A 21,253-nucleotide genomic window follows, 5' to 3' on the forward strand; every position below is an offset into this window, starting at 1 on the left:
TTTGGAAAATTATTTTTTCAACGGAAACGACGTACAGATTGGTCCCATTAAACATTTTATCAAAATCAATTCGGTAATTTAATTTTGAAATCAAAATGACTGATTTTGCTACAATTGAATTTTTTTTTTTTGGAACACAATCATCGTTTTATTACTACCTAAATATGAGTAATTTGTTCAAATCCCTATCACATCATTAGTTACTAATGGTCTTTATACGATTTTATAAGTACTTGGCATATTTAGTAATCTTGGCAAGGTTTTGTGTCGATATAACAGTGTATAAAATAAATAGCTGGTTAAAAAGGTTTTTGTGATGACTGTACTTATTACTATAAATTTATTAGCTTGTCTTGTTTTTAAATGAGATATTCCGATAAAAAGCAACGCAAATTTTTACTAAATATACAATGTAAAAAAAAACATGTACTCATTACAACAGATACTGAATAGTGAAATAAAAGTAGGTATAAATAACGCCAATTATCTAATCTGTATCTTTACACCAACCAAGGCCCTAATTCTACTCGTACCATACACAAATGTTTCAATATAATACTGACAATGTAGTACAATACATAATGTTTTGCATATAATCTGATATGTGCGACTACTCTATACGTAATTTATAGTTATTCTACAGCAGTGTTTCTCTTTCCATATCCAAATTGAATGCCTGAAACAGAAATTAATATTATAAAATCTATTTTTATTTGTACATACTTAATACTATAAAGTATGAAAGATAGGTATACTTTTCGCACATACATATCAATTAGACACTACATTGTTTACATAAAAGATTGTATTTATCCGTTGGTGTTAACAACAAAAAAATAAAAAGATAGTTGTGGCCTCATATGACCTATCAAGTGATCTGTTCAGGTCATCTGTCTGATCAAATTGTATCCATATATGAGCCTAAAATGTTATTACAATTGTGTACCTTTATCACAATATATCGGACTGCTCTTTTGGACTGTAATAATAAATCGGACTTTGACCATTAGATCTATCCTACCTGTTGGTAAATATTTCCAAGATATACCTGCAACTAGCTACACAACGTATTGCATGAATATATTAGTGTTTTCACATTAGGTCTGTTACAATAGACAAAATAGAAAGTAATAAAAAAATTGTCACATAAAATGACTTAATATATACAATATATTTTAAATAATGCATTACAATATCACATCGTATTATCATCGTCGTAATAATTCCATGACATATATAAAAAATATACATAAAATATTTATAAAGACTAAAAGTGTATCCGTTAACCAGATCGGAGCGACAATTTTAAAGGTCTAAGGTCAAGGCCTTAGTCAAGGATTTAGGAGATGGATTTAGATTTAACGTCAGAGCCTTGGCAATTTTTTTTTTAAATTTAATCGAATATAACTTCTATCCTTAGACAATATAGATAGAGCCTCAAATTTAAAAAACGGTCAACTTTTTGTCAGCTATATGTCAAATTAGCTGACTTTCAGTTATTCTCTTAAGACCTTAAAGAATTTTTACGAAGTAATAAAATTGCTTTGTTTCATTTGATAGGTATATCTAATTTATGTAGTATAATTGGAGCTTGCTAGTAGTTTTTTTTAATGCCCATCCGTAGACCGGTTTTGGTGGCACTTATTTTATAAAATTCAATTTATTTATCGTACTACGAAACTATATTTGAATATATGAAACTAGAAAACTTAAAAACAAAATCAGTAAATCATACTTTTATCGCATTTTAAAAATATTTTTAGTAGATGACGATGAATAGATGTCGCCAAGTTAATCGTCCTTAATGTTTCCATATTCGGACTTGAGATTATCATGGTACTTCCTTAGCTTTTAAGTTGTATCGGGAGATAAAGGGTCTTGCGTAAGCAAAGTCGCCCGAAACAGATTTTAATAGACCTATTTTAATATTATAATTTCATATTATACAAGGGAATACTATGCAAACATGGATATAAAAGAAATTGAAATTGTCTCGAATACAGAACAATCTAAGTACACAAAACAAATACATATTATACATACATGCATTAATAAATACATTATAATGAGAATAAATAGCATATCAATTAAAAGAATAAAAAACGGCCAAGAGAATGTCATGCACTCATTTGATGGATTTTTATTAATTCAGGTATAATATCAGTTTCAAATCAACATCTAATTTCGTTTAGAAACTTAGAAGGCTTTCTAGGCGTCTTTAGCATATTAGGGGTAGTTATATATACTATATAGGTATATGAATCGTTTAAGACATACGAGGGGAAGTCAAAAAGTTCGCGGAATGAGGGGGAAGGGAGTTGAAATTAAACATAAAACTATTTTTCCTTTTCAATATATTCTCCCTTAACCTTAATACATTTTTCGTATCTCTCAAATAATTTGTTTATACCATCGAAAAAAAAAATGTTTATCTTTGCTGTCAAAATAGGCCGAAATCCACGCAGCTCCTTTTTTATTTTTGGGAATAAATAGTAGTCGTTGGGGGCCAAGTCTGGACTGTAATGTGGATGGTCTAATTTTCTAAACCCGCATTGGTGAATGGCAGCCGTTGCAACATGGCACGTGTGGACGGGAGCGTTGTCGTACCATGATCTTTCCGGCCGATTGTGACATTTAAACTTCTTCGGAGGAATTCTGCCTTTTTTATGCCACTGCGTCGATTTTTGCTTCGACTTAAGTTCATAGTGGTGAACCCAGGATTCATCTCCAGTAACAATCTGGGCCATAACTTCTTCCCTACTCTCCACAGAGCTCCAAAAACTAGCGAGAATACTCAACACGCTCACTTTTTTGAAGTGGCGTAAGCATTCTTGGAATCCATCTTGCACTGACCTTAGTCATGCCAAGATGATGATGTAGAATATTTAAAATACTTGTTACGGATATTCCAACCATTGCTGCAAGCTGCTTCTTCTTCAGCCTGGTATTTTATAATACAAGTTTTTCTACTTTTGCAATGATTTCCGGTGTGGTGGTCTCAATTGGACGTCCGGAGCGGGGGCTTCAAGACTTTCTTCCTTGTTTGAAAAGACCATGCCACTTGTAAACCATGGTTATACCAGGGGCAGAGTCCGCGTAAACTGGTAACAGCTTTTGAAAAATCGTCTGAGCGGATTTTCCTTGCTTGGTGAGGAAATAACGGTACGGTAATCAATTTTCTCCACATTCGCTGACTTCTTCCCGATTCACTTGTTTGCAGGTCGATAATTCAAAAGTTAATGACCCGATTGGTTTCATACTTAGTATATATACTCTTAATGAAGTGCTTAACAAGTGACTACCTGGACGAGTAAAACAACCCCAAGCAATTCCTTCATTTTGCGAACTTTTTGACCTCCCCTCGTAGAGAAAATTACCAATAAGCTAACAAAGACGCGTACATAAACCAAGTATGTGTTAAATATAATAAAATTGTTAACGAAGTCTAAAATAGAAGCTAGTTGTAACGGCAACACAGCAAAGAAGCCAGTGAAGTCTCAATATAGCCTGATTCTGATGTGCCATTCTGAAATTTCAACTGGATATCACAGCGAAATCTTTGTATAAAGGACCAAAATTAACTAAATTTTTAATAAGTTTAAGTCAAAATTATTATATATTTAGTTTATGATGATCCATAAAACAGTAATTTCGTGAAATTGTTTTAAATTAAATTATAGGTTAACAAATAAATTTTGAAATGACGCCACAGAATCAGCTCAAATGTCACCAATGATTAAAATTAAACGCAATTTAACTGATGAAATATTCAGTATTGGACTTGAAAATGCCTATACATAGACAATTCGCTAAATAAAAAAAGCAAATTTAATGGTTTCCTCTGAATATTTGCCAAATTAAACTGTTTGTTTGGCAATTTGCCATTGAAATAATAAATGATGGCAGATATTCGTAATAAGAGGTTTTTAGGTGGCAGGTAATTTTGAATTGGATAACAATAATGCTGTCATGATTATGTTCTGTTAAAAAATTGTCTATATAAGATTATAAAAGTTCTTCCATACATTTTATATCGAAAATAAAAATGGTATTTCTTAGGTGTGCATTTTCGTCTTTATTTGAAATATATTTTCCAGTCAAAATTCAAAACAATCGTGCCTCAACCCGGGTGTAAAATAAATGTGTTAACATAATACATTTGAAAATCCATTTGATATTACGTCTTGAGGTAATAAAAGCAGTTCTAGTAAATGTTAAGTTCTATAACGGACTAATAAATAAATGTTGTTTAGATTTCGGTTTTTAGGAACATACCTAATATAAGTATTGTTAATTATTTATTAACTTTATTTATTATAGGTTTTGTTTCGTTCAAGGTTGCTAACTAATTGGCATGAAGACAATAATAAAGAATTAAATTAATTATGGTTATAAATATTTCAATACTTAATGGTCTCTATTTTTTTTATAGTCATTTTACAGGTGTTTTTAATAATTTTTAACAAAATTGCGATCTGAACAAACGATATCTTACTGTATAATTATAGATTTTCTTCTTACTAAACAAAATGTTAATATCTGATAGTAATTGTTTTTGACTGGACACATTTATAAAGGCACAACTATTGTGTAGACGCCATTACACCTGTTTTGATGCTGTTTTGAGATGAAATTCAAATTTATTAAATTGTAATATAAATTCTGCATTTAATATTAGTTTTAAGCGAAAATTTGGCCAATGGAAGAACTGTGAGTGTAATTTAGAATAGTTTGTAATTTGTTATCAGGCCAATGGGTAAAATAAAATTTTATTTTCCTAAGACAAACAATGTTTATGTAAATTTTGCTCAAATATTAAAGACATTTTAGTTTCATGAAAAAGACATTCACAATATTACTAGTCAAATAGTCCAGCTCTATAGTTGGTAAGATGATGAATTATGATAAAAGTTAACAGATGTACATGTCGATGATTGTGATATTTCTGGTAAAGACTAGTTCGTAGCTTAGAATGTTTTGGTTTAAAAAGTAAACTATAAGTTGGATCAAAATATTACAGGGTTAAAATTGAAATACTTATGTTGTGTCCTCCAATTAAAATTACATTGTAAGTAGGTACCTATATGAAAGACATTGTGATGAGATTATTTTATACAACTGCACTTTTATGAAATTTGTAGATTAAGAAACTGAATTGATACTATATCTAACGATAAGTGCATGTTTTATGCATAAGTATTGATAAGGAATTAAATTTCAATCACATCGGATTTATCACAAAAAATATAATTATACGCAGTTTAATGCTTATATTTTTTACTTTTGTACCACATAAAATAAGTGAATTGTATATACTATCATACATAGTTAAGTAGACAGTAAGAGCACTTTATGTTTTTATAATTGCACTGATTTAGAATTTAAATATATCCAGTATTGAATAAATGGTTCTTTTAAGTATTGTTTTTTTTTTATTAAATCGTTGAAAACCATAGGCAACATCAAGAGCACACCAAGGAAACAGGCATATGGTAAGCAACACCATAAAAACTTTCCAGAATGTGTTAGCAATTTGCAAGACTTGTGCCTTAATTTTTCAGAAAAAAAAAAGTTACTAGTGTTGGATAAAATGATAGTTAATCCAGACTTCACTATTGATGACAAGATTTTGAATAAGGAGATTAATACAAACTTTAAGCATACATATAAGTACAGAAATAATAAGACACATTAAAAAGCTTATACTAGTTTTTATTTGTCGATTTAACGTACAGATGTAAGGCATCCTCCCACCTCGTGTTATTGGCACACAGAACCACCGTTTACTTTCGACTAATGAACGCTTGTGAGCATAATATCACTTCGGACAAGGTTGGAAATAGACACTGTTTTTGGAAGCGACTGAATTCAACGTGTCGATTACAGTACTAAAACTATTTAAGGTGAATATGAAAAACCAATGTCTATCGCCTACCTTAACAATGGAATGTAAAGTTTACAAAAAATGGAATGCCCAATAATATCGTTTATACATTTCACAATATTTCATTCGCAGTACGTTCGCCAGTCGTTCGTTACAACTCGAATACTAGCCTGATATTAAAATTAAATAAAAATTTCAAGACTAGAGTTTTGTATATAATAATCGCGCCGTGAATCTCGTTATATATTTACAACGGTGTGTAGTTATGACTCGAAAACAATTTGTGACTCAGAATCTGATAAAATCTTAAATTAATTTGGTTAGGATTTGGTTTGTACTAAAACAAAAAGATTTGGAAATCTACTGGAAAATTAATGACTTCATTACTTAAGACACTGGACATTGGCACTGATTCAAGCTAATTTAAGAAATTATAAACTACACAGTACAACATAGAATATACTTAATATAGAATAAATTGCAATATTAATTCATTGTATAATTAGCATAATGAATCTCAAATACTGCATAAAAATACTGTTAAACTCACGACGATTTTGTTTCATAAATATATAATAACATAATAAGTAAATTTCTAAATAAAAAAAAATGGACGTAAAAAATTCCTCATATTGCACAAAAAATAAAATTCAAATGGTATGACCTATTTAAGTTACTGGCCGTCACAATAAAAAAAAAATGCTATCCGAATATCCAATTACGCATTCACTTATCCATTACGTAATCTCAAAAACCATTCCAGCAAATATTAGGCACTGGTTTCAGCTAATAATATCAAAGCTAATTTTAATTAATTAAATTTCCGATATACATCTTATATTAATTTATTCTAAACTGCATGATAATTTTATTAAACATATCCAAATGTTATTGTAAACAGGCCATCAAGTATCTGAAATAAAAACTATGTTTAGAATATATATTGATATTAAGAAAGATTCCAGTGTTTTGGGTAAGAAAGCTTATAATCGAATATAATATCAATTACAGCTGGATATGCAATATATTATTTATACTTTTTGCAAAATTTCGACTAGTAATTCTAACTAATTTTACGTTTCACTGTGGGATACAAAAGCTGTACTTATTACTATTTGATAACTTTTACTGAACCTTCAAGTAAAAAATATCTAACATTTGCTTCATTTCTGTACAAAACACATACTGACTTATTTTTTTAACATACATAATATATTAATTGTTAGTTCAAATATACATTACATATTTATGCCAAATGTTAAAAATAATATTCATCATTCGAATGATTGTTCGTAAAACGTCTTAAAAATACATTTGTACTATTTATAATTTAACAAAATAAAAAGGAAAGTTGCTATCGCATGAACAACGTTTAACAAATAAAATGCCGGTATATTGGGTAAAAAATGGATTATTTACATTTTGTACATGGTAGCATTTTAGTAGCGTCATGTGCCTTCATTGTTGTAGTATATAAGTACGCCATCCAAATTTCATCCGGATACAAAAAAAAATAATGATATATTATACGTATTAATATATTATATATTAATAAGTATAAATATATATTATCTATATGGATTTATCAAACAGTTCAAGAACGCATAATATAAATCTATGCAAATAAATAAAATTTCAATGATTATGCTGAGGTAAATACTATTATGAACTTCTTAGGCACTGTAACTGTAAACGCGTGGTTAATAAATGGTAAGCCTGTGAATTATTACGATATATCCATACATATATATATTATTATACATTAATGTACAATGGGAATACACAATTACATTAAATAATGAACACAGTTGCGATTATACATAGCTTATTGCAGTATTTCCACCAGACACGGTATTATAATGGCGGCTTAATTATTACATATGGTAATTACACTAGTAACTACCCAAGTGACAAAAAAGTTACATTTGCTTTAATTATAGCTACCGCGAACAACCAATGGTATTTAAAATAAACCTTATTTCATACGAAGCCCGTGTCTTGTTCGCTTCAAATATATTTAAATTGCTCAGCAATATGTTCACAAAAGACACTTGAACATTTTGTTTTGAATATTAGAGGCCCTTTCTAATAACAATCACACGTTGAAATCTGTTTTTAAATTTTGTGGTTTTTCAACAGAGTTCAAAGAGACGGAGGTTGTCAATTGGGTTGCATTTTTTTTGTTTGTTAACTCGTAACTCCGTCAGTTGTAAACCGATTTAGAAAATTATATTTATCTGAAAGGATATATTTACAAATTGGTCCCATAAAAGTTTTATTAAAATCGGTTCAGTTCTTTAATTTTTAGATCAAAATAATTGGTTTTGTTACAATTGAAGCCTTTTTTTGTGGAACACAATCTTTAATTATATTCCATATTTTATAAACAGTGAAGTCAAGACAATTTGTATATTTTTATGGGAGTATTCTATCAGTTAATCGTCTTTGCATGACCATTGCAAACAGCTTTTTTCTCATTTACATTACACATTCATCACAATTTTAGGGAGTATATTTTATGTATTTTACAGAAAAAAAAATCTCAAAATTTAACAGATTACCGCGATGTTGCAATTCTTATGCGAAAGGGCCTATTTAAATCAGTTAAGATGCATAACAAGCGTTCCACGTACTACCTGCAAGCGTATATACAGTCCCGCTGTGAAATCAAACAAGGTAGTCGTTGAACTTCTTCAGCCTTCGCTACGAATGTCGCGACGGCCTCCTCTCGGTCGCATTTCCTTCCATGGTCTCTGGGCTGAAGCGAACCCTAGACTGTGATCCGCTAGAAGCGTCCCTAGCCGACACGTATGAACTGTCCGTTTCGCTTGTCAAACTGTCTGGAGGCGTTGGATTGGTTGGTGTTCCACCGCCTGAACTGCCACCAGAAGCGCTAGTCTTCTTATTATACTTTTTTAAACTCGACCGAAGTTTCGTCGGCGCTAATTCCAGGCCTAGATTTGCGGGCCTTTCCACTTCGGCTCTCTCTTGAGAGTCTTGTCTATAAAAATCTCGCGGTAAAGAGTAGTCATTTGTCTTTCTGGGATATTCATTTTTAGGTGAACGATAATCGTCTCTTCTTTCTTTACACGCGTATTTGTCAGTCCTGAATTGTCTTGATGGAGAAAACTCTTCAGGGTGGGAGTTGGAAGCTGATGAATTTGAGGGGGTTCGTCTGTGAGTGAGGTACTGCGCCGGAGGTCGGTAGTCGGGGGTTGGCTCCCTATATTCAAAGGAACATTCATCGTACCCATAATACGGATGTTTCACCACATAATCAGCAGTCCTATCGTACGTGTATGGTTCCGCTCTGTAATAATAATCCCTGTCTTGGGAGGGCGATGGTTGGAAGTTTTCTCTATAATTGTGGTATAAATCAGCCAGGTGGTCTGATGTGGTTGAGGAAGTTCGCCTAGGCGACGGAGTGGGCGGTTGCGTAGATGTATAGTTAGTTCCAAGTCCAGAAGTTCCAGAAAGCGGTTGAGCTGAATGCCCGTATCCAGACGATGACGAAGGATGAGCGTAATGAGTCGGTGAATCAGTGAAACGTATGGGTTTTTGCTCTTCTGTTTGTAGACTCGATATCTGTTACAAAAAATAGTAAAAATTAAGAAACATACTTGTCACCTGCGTAGCTCATACCTTATCTCGCTGCTGGGACAGAATCTTTCTCTAAACAATAATACCAAAGCGGATGCTTCATAAAATAAAGGATAAAGGTTTGAATGAGATTGCGATAAAGTATTTATTATAATATTATATATAAACACTTATAAACACTTCTAGTTTACTAGCTGATAATATAGCTTCTTCTATAGATATTTTTGAGTTTATCCATTAGGTACAAACAAATAATCTTTTCTCTTTATAAGATTAATATAGATAAATTTAACTGTCTAATCCATATATATATATCTCGCATATTGGCATAAAGCTTATAAGAATAAAATTCTGATATGAATAATCTTTGATTTCTAGTTCGTATGTTATATCTATTGAGGTGATGATAGTCTTAAATAAACGAAAGAAGAGCCAGAAAACGAGAAGCGTGATATGCATTGGTGAGATCAACTATGTCCTGAGGTATATTGAGAGAACTTCACACAAGTAAAAGCGTTACTCACAGGGGATCCAGTTATAGCGTTGAGAGGTGCTCTCAAATGCCTCGTAGGTCCGTGATAAGTATTGTGTGCAAAACCATAGCCTTCATACAGGGATGAACTGAGTGGCTCCGTTTCTATCTCTGGCCTGGAAAAAAAACGTAAATATATCAAAAGCACGTTTTGGCCCTAACTTATAATAAGTCTCAGGCTATCACACTAGCTGGTTGTTAGATAGGATATCCTGTATTATTAAAAACCTGGCAACAAATATCTGGAGGCACAGGTCTCGGTTTGGTCTCGATCCGCTTTTCGTCAGGTAAAATATTATTATTTAAGAAACAATGTGTGTATTCATATTGCAATCCAGTCCTGTTTCGATTAATCTCGAACTGTTTCTACTGACCATATCGATCGAGACCAGCCTCTGTGTTAATTATTGTAAAAGCGTAATTAATTAATACTGTTACATCTTCAGTATTGCTAGCAACCTCGCTTGGCTTTTTATATATTTTTTATATACATTCAATTTTATACAAGTATATGTTTTTGAGATTTTCTGTACATCTCTGTATATATAATTGACAAGAATGCAAATCGTTTTTATTGTTCTGACGTATAAGGGGGCTAGTGTGACAAAGTACAGCAACCCCAGTGGTAGAGGTGGAATTAGACCGAATGATAGCGTAGTACCCAATAGTAGACTAAACCTTCCTTCCTTCTCCTTATAAATTGTTAAGATGATAATTAATGAAGAACATTAATAGAATAATATTTGTAGATGATATATTATAGAATGTGTCCATTAATAAATATACCGATATATTAATAAATGTTAATGGCATGTCTCATTCACAATCCAAATAGTCATGAAGAACACTTAATCATAAAAAAAAATGCAGTAATTTTATAATCTCAGTTCAGTTATGGTTTTTCTGTAGCTTTTACATATAGCCTAGTAAAGCTGCTAAAGACTTTTTCCTTAGGAATTTTACTGGTTTCTACCTTCATTACTAGGTATAGTCTGATTCATTAAGACTTAATGAAAATGTAAACAAACATATAATTGACATGATTATAGGACAGTTTGCTGATATCCAATAGAATAGCACAAATAAAAAATCTATGAAATGTTTTGATTCGATTAACAAGCACAAGAGTTTTTTTTTTATGACACTTAAAATGGCAGAACAAGTTGACGGTTCACCTGATGGAAAGTGATAACCGTCGACTTCAATAATTCCATGATAATTTCAACAAAAATTTATCACTTTTTCATTAAGTTTAATGTAAGCAGACTATCTTACCTGTGCGGCTGCAGCGTTGGATGCAACGGGCTAATGTTGGAAACCCTCACATCGTAACCGGCCGCGACGCCGCCCAGCAGCGCTGCCATATTATATAAAACCAACTCTATTATGCTAGGTTTCTTGTACTTGTAACCTGAAATGAAATCAATAATTCCTTTTAATCGCAAATTTCTAAAGCAGACGTTTTCAATGTATTAATTATTAAATATTATATAGAAATATTGTTGCATTTTATTATAGTAGGCAGTTGGTTAAATAAATAAATAAAAAGGTTCTATTCGGAATAAATCTGACTGGAGATTTAAGATTATGAAAATATTGTTTGCATAAAGATTGGTAGTTTGGGATTCAAACCTTCAAGATTATGCTTCGAGCAGCGATCGTTTAACAATAATAGCTCCTTTAGAAATGAAGCACGTGTCGCAACATGTGTGTAGACTAAATAACGGTTAGAGATGAACGAGTTAGGAGAAAAGTCGTAGAACCTCTATTAATAGTAGTTAATATTCCAATTTTGGTGTAAAAATAAAATAATTGTTATCAACTAACCAGTTAATAGACTAATATAAAAAAATATTACCTTCAGTGCTGTATAGTGTTGGCATTGGTACAGAATATCGCGACGACGTGCTCAAAGGGAACTCGGGTCCCCATTCCTCAGGACTGAAGTCTGTGTAAGGAAGAAAACAACCTATGTGAATGGAAAAATAGATGCGTTAGTGTACATGTGTGCGTGCTCATGTGAAATAATACGGCAACATTGTGATATTTGATGTGAAATGGTCAATTTGTCCAATTGTAATAATTTTTTTTTACATAAAAATATTCAGTCAATTGGAAGAGTATACCAATCCGAAAATTAGTGACAGTAATAATTAAAATAAACAACTGACGGCTTTGACAGCGTAGAAGTTTAAAACACTGCCTCACCTTTTGTACTCTATGAATTCGAATAAGCACTTTTCAAAAATATATTAAATGTATTCATAGGAATGAATTAGTTTGGAGCTTTACACTCTGTCATTTAGTCTCAATAGATCGCAGTGTGTGATTTATACAAGGGTAATTATTGATTTAAGCTTCTATATAGAATTCTATAAATAATATAAAGGCGAAAGTTTGTAAAGTTGGATGGATTTTATTACTCTAACACGTAAATACTACTGAATGGATTTCAATGACATTTAGTACACGAGTAGCTTATATCCTAATTTAGCACATAGGATACTTTATACACTGACTAGCTTTTACCCGCGACTTTGTTCGCGTGACAGGGATAAAAAGTAACCTATATCCTTCCCTATCCTATATAGTACGTATATACAAAATTTCATAGCGATTGGTTAAGCCATTAAAGCGTTATAAGATTAAAAATAAGCACACTTTTACATTTGAATATATCATGTATAAATAATAGAAAGGATTTACGCGGATGAAGCCGTATGATACAGCTAGTGGGAAAACAATTTTTGAGCTAACTTTAGTAGATCATGTAATGAATTATCATATCTCGAGATTTATAAAGATACAAAAACAATGTTCATTTTTCAACTATTTTCTTTAAGGAATGCTGTTCAGTTTTCTTAATACTTCACTGAAATTTCAGTTTGGCATATATATATGTACCAATTAACTTCGTATAGTATTCTACTGCAGTAATATCAGTATATTAAATAAATATTAATTTTTGAAACACTGAATACGGAATTTCAAAACTCACGTGGCGTAGTACATTTTATATCCAATTCACATCAAAACATAATTTAAAACTAGTGAACATCGACCGAGTTGATATTATTTATTGTATGCATCATGAATTCATGTGATATTATTATACACTGTAGATAAAATAACAATATATATATATATATATTTAATTAAACATATTAACAAAAACAGTGTATGAATATTTAAAACAAAGTGCTTAATAAAATAGAGGAATATTATATACAATAGAAAAATTTTCCTCTAGTTTATTTTATGAGCTAATAATACATGCAATGTTTATATTAAATGAATCTAGAACTACACATGCCAAACAGTTCATTCTAAATAAATATGAAAAAGCAAAAACAAAGAAATGTATAAATCAAGAATCTATATACTTACATGTGCAAATAATTACTTGAGATGGCACTTTTATCCTTATAATTTATATTTGTTAATATAAACGTGTTACAATTTTAATGGCTTTCGTTTTTTTTTTCAACCTTTCCCAATTAGAGATAGCCAGAGTGAGATAAAGCAGAAGCGTTCTTATTTCTCCTTTCACATTTCCGTCCACCCTTCACCGAGGCGTCCTTCTGTTGTTTCTGTCGTTTAATTATCGTTATTTGATCACTCTATGGCTCGTATTTTTCGTCCTGATGTTAAAGGGATTGTTAGTAACTAATAGATTAGTAAACCCATGTTAAAAAAATACACCAGCTTTTATGGAAAAGGTTTATTTGATATATAAAAAGGATCAAGTTTATTGCTATAAAGAACCAGATCACCAAGGAGTTTCTATTAAAATTTTGTCTTTTTTTATACAATTTAAAAAGCAGAGCGTATGTTTAGTGAAGTCTCTGCTGGGGTCACATTACTTTCACATCTGAGCCTTTCGTTTATCGTTCGTAATACTAGTCCACCACCAATGCCAGGAACATTGTTACTGCCGAATGTTACAGCGGGATAACATGTTGTACAACATGTTCTGTTACTTTAAAAATATTGGAAGCCTATATGATATTTGAGAAGGAGATAATTAATATGCTGGTTATTTTATTGGGTTATACGTAGAAATTAAAAGCGGGGCTAAATTCTGACGAAAGTGGTATAATAAAAACAATGTAAATGGGTCACTGTAATAGGAAATAGCATTAATTATATCACATCAAATAGACTTCCACGTGTACATTTGATATTAGGGAGAACTTTATTGTAAACATTTGAAAGCGTGCCATATGACATGGTGAAATCGAAGCGAAGATCATACAAACTAACGAATAAGTAAGTACAACAAATACATAAATAATTATAAGTCTTACATTTTATTGTATATAGCATATACTATGAACTGCTAAGCATGCATAGCGTTTCTATTCAACTAGTAAACACCTGGCTGAAAGCAAACAAATGCTTACAATTTACAATAAAAAAAAAATCGTGTTCAATTCGATACTAAAATTACAGCAAATAAGATACACTACGTAACACGCACATACATTTCATGAGTATCACACAACTTAAAATGTATAAAACTTAATTATCATATAATCAAATCCACTTTTACAATGACATTGATACACTAAACTTAAAATGTAAATGCTCCTTAATATTACTTATGTCTGATAAAACGAACACATCGGAAAACGAAAGGGAAAATTTTGTGACTCGAATAACTTTAAACGTGCGTCTACTACAACGAAAATTTTATGGCCTTCAAGTATATTGTCGATCGGGTTAAATAAATACAAAATATATATAATGTAACTTTTGTTCGAAAATATTCAATATTTTTGGAGTCAACACTCACACATAAACGTAGCATTACGAATGGACAAGCTACTGTTTACGATCAACAACACTTGAAAATTTTTAAATAATTCAGAAATATTTTTCCAAATTAAATGCCAAACATAATTATTAAAAGTTAAGTTTATAAAAAATAAATATGCATACTATTTTCAAGTCCACTGGATTTGAAATTTAATACAGATATTTTTCATTGATAATTAATACATAATTACGGATTTAAAATATCTATATAAAAATATACTAAAACTTTATCGAATTTATAATAAGCATGCTATGTGCGATATAATGTAAATGAATAATTATACCGTGTCGCAGTTCAAATTATATTACAAAAAATATATATACTCACAAGGATACAGCAGGTTGTCCTGGGACGTTCCTTTATTGCAGCATTAAAAAAGTAAACTAAATTATATTACAATAATTTATTACAAATTCATAAATTAGGATTGTTCATTCATACATAAAATGGTTAAATATCTTTTTTGTTTTGTCAATTTTCGAACCGATGTGAGCATTACACACTCACAATATAAAACATTTTGGCAAGATCCTAATTTTTCTTCAGTCGAAACGAATTACGTTAAAGTCTTTATTGTAACAAGTCGCACTAATATTTCTATTATGACTAAATAAAACAATTGCTAAAACTATACCTAATATAATGTAGAAATCAGATAAATGCCTCCTTACCTTAAATATAAAATAGCAAATGTATGTAATTTGACTTTTATTAGAGTCAGTAATTGTACTTTAGCTGTATTGGGTACTATACTTTGAACTTTAAAAAGCAATCTTATTTTGCAATAGATTATTTTATTGGATCCACAGCGATCTTTACAGAATAACAGAAAATGTTCAATGATTGACTTCAATAAAAGTATGTTTTACCAAATTAGCTACATAGTAGCAAAATCAGAATTTATTTACTGGAATGTTCTAGCAAAACGAGAGCCGTGACGTTCATATTGTCCTTTATACTAGTTCTGAGTTTTCTGTTATATTTTGACTATAGTATTGCAAATGTTTAATAATAGATAAGATGAATTTGTATAACATCTTAATTAAAAATCTACCGAGTCCTGTTGTATTGTCGTACTAAAATTGTGTGCGTAATTACAAAATATTTCTTTTGAAATTACATAACAATATTTTGAAATATTGTAATAAATATGTATTCAAAATTCCGCTAAATGCTAACAATCAACTGTATTAATTTTTTTTTCTCGCCAGGTGAAGTGTTAACTGTTGGCTAAAGACATCGATGGCGTCTCTTATGAGTTGCCATTCTTGAGGATTCAAGTGTTACGGCCTACGCATATAAGTTTTATTTACTACGAAGGTTTTCAATATTATAAATATCACGGGAATGTCGTAATCGGTTAATTCAAGTTTTAACTAAGGTTTTAAAATTGCATCGACTAAATTCTATCATTTCATACTACGATAAAATAGAAAAGCGCCTAATATGTCGTAAGTCAGTGGCTCTCGATTCGCCTCTTGTGATGCCGTATGTAGGAGCGGCCGTTTGTCTACGGAATTTTAATTTTAATCAAGGCACAAATATTACCATATTTTTTTTTTTAATAAAAAACATTAACTTCAATATCATATACATTGATTCATTCGGTAAAATTTCTTCCAATATAAATGACCGATAAAGATTTTCTAATTACTATACTCCAGTATACATATGGTAATACTTGAGATTTACGGTTTGCATGAACACTGGTTACAGAATCTAAAGAAAAATAGTAAGGAATAAACTTAACAAAAATAAGTCTTTTTTATTTTATATTTTTTTTTAGATCATTTATGTCCTACAACACTATGCTAACACTTACTATCGAATCCTTGGAACTTTGTGTATCTAACAATTATTTACAAAGAGTGAGTGTAGTTTACTCCGTTTTAATTTTTATCAATGGATTTTTTATATCGCTCATTAACTGTCTGTGTTACACTTTCACATCCTACACGACAAAATATAAAGATGATAGTTAATTTATGAAGCGTAAATGTAGATATTTAAAGTAGAATGTTTCTTAAAACCATTTATAACAACCTGTTTGTTATACAATTATGATAACAAAGCAGATTAATTACTGAGTAGATTATATTTATTTTTCAAATTTTCGCTGTATCTAAAAATATTATTCCTATTATTTTATTTATAAAATACGGAGTAAACACTGTCGTCAGTCAAAGTTTGGGACATAAAGATGTTTCCTTGAGATTAAAATAATGGAAATATGCAACAAAAGTGTCAATTACATGTTACAAAAGGAATGTTAGTAAAAATGATATGTCTTCAATATGGCAACACTTTTGTACATGTTCCTCTGATTTAACTTTGTAAATACAGCGGACGCGTATAATTATGGTAGATGAAATTTGTACATTTTCAGGAAATAAACTGGCAATATTAAAATATTTTATTTATAATGTAAACATTGCCGTCACGCCAGGGAAAACATGTAATTAGCACTAATCATAAGATTAATTATAAAGTTTACGGAGTATTAATAACATCCTATTATTGTAAATAGTAAGATTCTAATTTCATATCAGTGCCATTTTGTATCGAGTGATTGGATATAAAACAAAATTTTGTACTTAGTAAAAGACGTAACGACAATCTACAGTAACCGCGGTACTATTTCATGCAATGCATTTCATTTTACAATTATAAATTTTCATCAGGTCTGTACAGAAACATTAACTTTATCCCAAACTACTGGTCGCTAAGTAGCTGCGTCGTCTCAGAGTGCGCATTGATCGTGAATAGACCGACTAAACTGTTCGAGCGAATAGTTTTGAGGAGGTTGCGCTTCACCTCGCCGTGGCTGCCCTTCCTTCGGTTCTTATCGATCGTGTCTAAATCGAATACCGCGTCATAATGGTGCGGGATATCGGCCGCGGAGGAGAACATCGGACAGAGGAGAAATCTATTCCTGCGCGGCTCGTCGTTTTCGTAGAGTAGGTCGTCGTGGCTGCCGCTGCGCTTGCGCGGCAAGTCTGCAGTGTCCGCGTGACGGACCTGCGACTTGGACTTGCGCGCGCGCGGCGTGTGCGGTCGCGGCGGCGGGTGCGGGGCGGGTGCGGGTGCGGGTGCGGGGGCGGGGGCGGGGTTACCTGGGAGCGGGTGGCGGTGCGCGGGCGGCAGGTCGGGCGCCGAGCACGCGCTGCGGGGCGCGGGCCGCGGCCGCAGCGCCGGCAGCGGCAGGTGTCCGCGCGACCGCTGGTGCACCGACGACGGACCCCACGTTTTGCCCTTCACGCCATCCGCTGGTACTGAATTAATTATTGAAAATTAATTATGGTGCTTTTCAAACAAAAGTATAGTTAAATAAAATATCTAGACAATAAAACAGGATTACAAGGAGTAACAGGCAACAAAGAAAGTCTTTATCGCTAAATAACATAAAAGAGACACGAGTAATTACATTGTATTATTATTATTATTTAAAATCATCACAAACAATTACAAAATTACGTGGTTATATTTTCGGTTGTTCAGATCAGTGGATTTTTTTAAATAAAAGATAGTGTAGATGTTGCCAAGCTCACACTAAAAACTAATGAGAATACTAAAATACACGATAAGAGGTAATGTGGATATTTCCTTCATTAGTTACTTTACTAGTCATAATCCGCGACTTTTCAAGCGTACGGTAAAACTAATGCTTTTTAAACGTTAATCTCGTAATGAATTTAATTAAAATCTGTTCAGCTCTTTAACAGTGATGACTAAATAAACATCTTTATAAATGTTACATTTATAATATCAGTAAAATTAATAAAATGTCGAATCTATAAACAGAATCATTATCGCTATCGATTGCATAAAATGAGATGGCCACATCCGGTGTCTTGCTCTTTTTCATACGAGCGTTAACCAGAACGATTTTATCAATAGACTCGTTTGCCACTTGTCTAGGAGGACTTTCAATTATTTAAATTTCAATTATTTGCGACATGTAATGAACACAAACTGCATGCAACTTACGGGCAATGGCCCTCATAATGGCGGGCGAGCCGGGTGGCGTGTCTTTTGCGACCGCAACCAGCTGCTTAACGCTCGACTCGTCGTCCGACGGCCGCACCGTCAGTGTGTGCCTGAAGTCCAGCGGGGACGATATCGTGTCCTTCTTCACCAGCTTCATTTTGCTGAACTTACCTACCAAACAATTATCATCATATTAAAAAAAAGTCAAACAATAAATCTACTATAACCATTAAGGGATATCCAATAATTACTCATCCTACTTCACCAATTGTCCAATTATCAAAGAAAGGAGTAAAGAATGCCTAAATAAAACCAGTGCTTTATTGTGGCATAGCTCGACTAACTAATAGACGGCTTGTACTCCTCAAAAGCATGGATTTCAGAAAACTACTCGAACTATATATTATATCTTGAATAAATATTATATAACATTTGTGTATTAACAAGGGTTTCTACTGGATTCTGTAAACTAAATAAGTGCATGGCCCAACTAGGCTTATGCCCAAAATCCATTTTCAGCTTCTGTGATGAGAAAGAAACGCCACAGCATAAAATTTGTGGCTAGAGCCCGTTCATGCACAAATGTATATCTTCTTTAAAAAATATACTTTATATCTTGAAGAGGTTAAAAACGTCGCCATTAAAAACATCTTTAAATTCCTATGACTGACAGGAAGTAGCAACAAACTTTAAAAAGGGTAAGCACAATAGATCACAGGGATTGCAGTGTTATAGGTATTTCTGCCTCAAAAAGCCCCATTTTCAATAATAATAATACTTGTTGATATAGGTTTCTACAGATGAAAGACGGCACTTATTCGATGTTCCATTACGAAGAACAGAGTTCGCTAAGCAGGCTCTTGCATTGAAACTACTCAATGATATTTTGAACCAGTATCCGCAATTGGATGTATTTGCCTCTAACTTGCTGGAGTTTCGTCGAGTGACCACAGAGTATGTGTGTTCAGACGTTTTTTGTTTGAGTTAAATCTTTTTATATAATTTTTGTGTAATATTCCTTTTTATATGTTATTGTTTACCAGACCCAAGCAATCGACTTTGTACAAAAATCGATTGCTTGGGTACCTCTGTCTCATTCGTGTTTCAACCGTGAAGCTGTTGTGTTTGCATGGCTGTGTTTCAGTTTGAAGAGTGGGATATGGCGTGAATTTACTGGGTACAGAGGAATAACGCCTGAGTCCTCAGGAATGGCAACGCATGGGAGGTATCATGGGCGAAACAGTATACTCTGTTATGTGCATGATACTACTCATGTCTATAGGCGATGGTTACCATTTTCCATCACGTGGGCCGTCAGCTTGGTTGCCATTCTAAGTTCTATAAAAAAAAATTGTATTCATGCTTTCCTGGGTGAACGTATTAGAAGACTGTAAGGTTCACCCAGTTGATGTAATAAATAAATTATTAGAAGTTACAAAATTATAAGCAAAAAAATTAAATAATATATTAATATTTCCTCTTTTAATGTTATTTCAGATGGTGAACCTTGCTGAACCGATAGGTGGGTCTCAAATGAGTTGCAGGGATTCAGAGGAAACAGGTTATTGAGGATAGTTCCTTGCGTTTATCTACATGAAAACCTTTGTTCACCAGTTTATAATAAATGATTGGAACTATAAAGGATGATTAAAGTAACTCTTTCAAGAATAGTTAACAATTTGCAGTGCAGCTCACCCTTCCTTTTATTAGGCTGTGGCGGCGGATGCGACATGTTGCTGGCGAAGATCAGGATATGCAACTCTCTGGCAACTAGGTCAAACTCCCTCATCTGTAATTCCCTTTCTTTCTGAGCTAAGTTCTGTTCCATTAACCTTTGTTGTAACTGGGCCTTTGTTAGTTCCTCTTCACGCCAACGCAGTTCCTGAAAAAGAAGTGATATGTTTATAAATATCTAATTGTTGAATATTTTTTAGTAAATAAAAGCTTTTAAAAAATAATATTATGTAGTTAGATATCAGCTTTTGTTAATAACTCAAATATATCTGTATTCTATATATCATAGTTAGTAATTAGCAACATTTACCATTATGCTTAGATATCAAGTCATAATCTCGCGACTGTATGTATATAATTTTCAATTGCTTAAAATTCAGTATATATATATATGTATATATGTACTATTATACAACTATAATATTTTTTTTTAACAGATGCTGATAAGTATACTACAAAGTAAGCGGTTTAAGCTTCTTACGTTTGGGATCAAGAGGTAATTTTCAAGGATTCAATCTAAGGTTAATACAATAATTAAAATTAATAACTGTGGTAGGGGAAGAATTATTATATTAATCATTATAATTTATATTTAATGTGAGCAGGATGCACTTGCTAAGTAAAATTTGTAAGTTGACATAAAACTTGTTAAGTTTGTGGTACACACTTAAAATAATTAGTATAAGAATTGTCATAT

General features: G+C 32.1%; 1 protein-coding gene across 4 annotated transcripts in view; it reads right to left on the reverse strand.

Moving 5' to 3' along the window:
* Positions 1-5,691: 5,691 nt before the first annotated feature.
* Positions 5,692-21,253, reverse strand: part of LOC113512874 (mitogen-activated protein kinase kinase kinase 11) — a 49,429-nt gene continuing 33,867 nt past the window's right edge. For 2 of the 4 annotated variants that reach the window (XM_052892884.1, XM_052892878.1), the window contains 7 exons: positions 20,518-20,704; positions 18,823-18,993; positions 17,949-18,107; positions 11,875-11,964; positions 11,292-11,427; positions 10,009-10,132; positions 5,692-9,469 (listed from right to left, as the gene is read on the reverse strand). In XM_052892884.1, coding sequence (XP_052748844.1) covers positions 8,588-9,469; positions 10,009-10,132; positions 11,292-11,427; positions 11,875-11,964; positions 17,949-18,107; positions 18,823-18,993; positions 20,518-20,704 — 1,749 coding nt within the window. In that variant the 3' untranslated portion in view covers positions 5,692-8,587. Of the gene's footprint in view, positions 9,470-10,008; positions 10,133-11,291; positions 11,428-11,874; positions 11,986-17,948; positions 18,108-18,822; positions 18,994-20,517; positions 20,705-21,253 lie in introns of all 4 variants that reach the window. The other 2 variants (XM_052892873.1, XM_052892863.1) reach the window with 1 other exon arrangement.

The sequence above is a fragment of the Galleria mellonella genome, unplaced genomic scaffold (assembly GCF_026898425.1).
Source record: "Galleria mellonella isolate WM207_F2 unplaced genomic scaffold, CSIRO_AGI_GalMel_v1 utg113, whole genome shotgun sequence".
In the NCBI taxonomy this organism is placed as follows: Eukaryota; Metazoa; Arthropoda; class Insecta; order Lepidoptera; family Pyralidae; genus Galleria; species Galleria mellonella.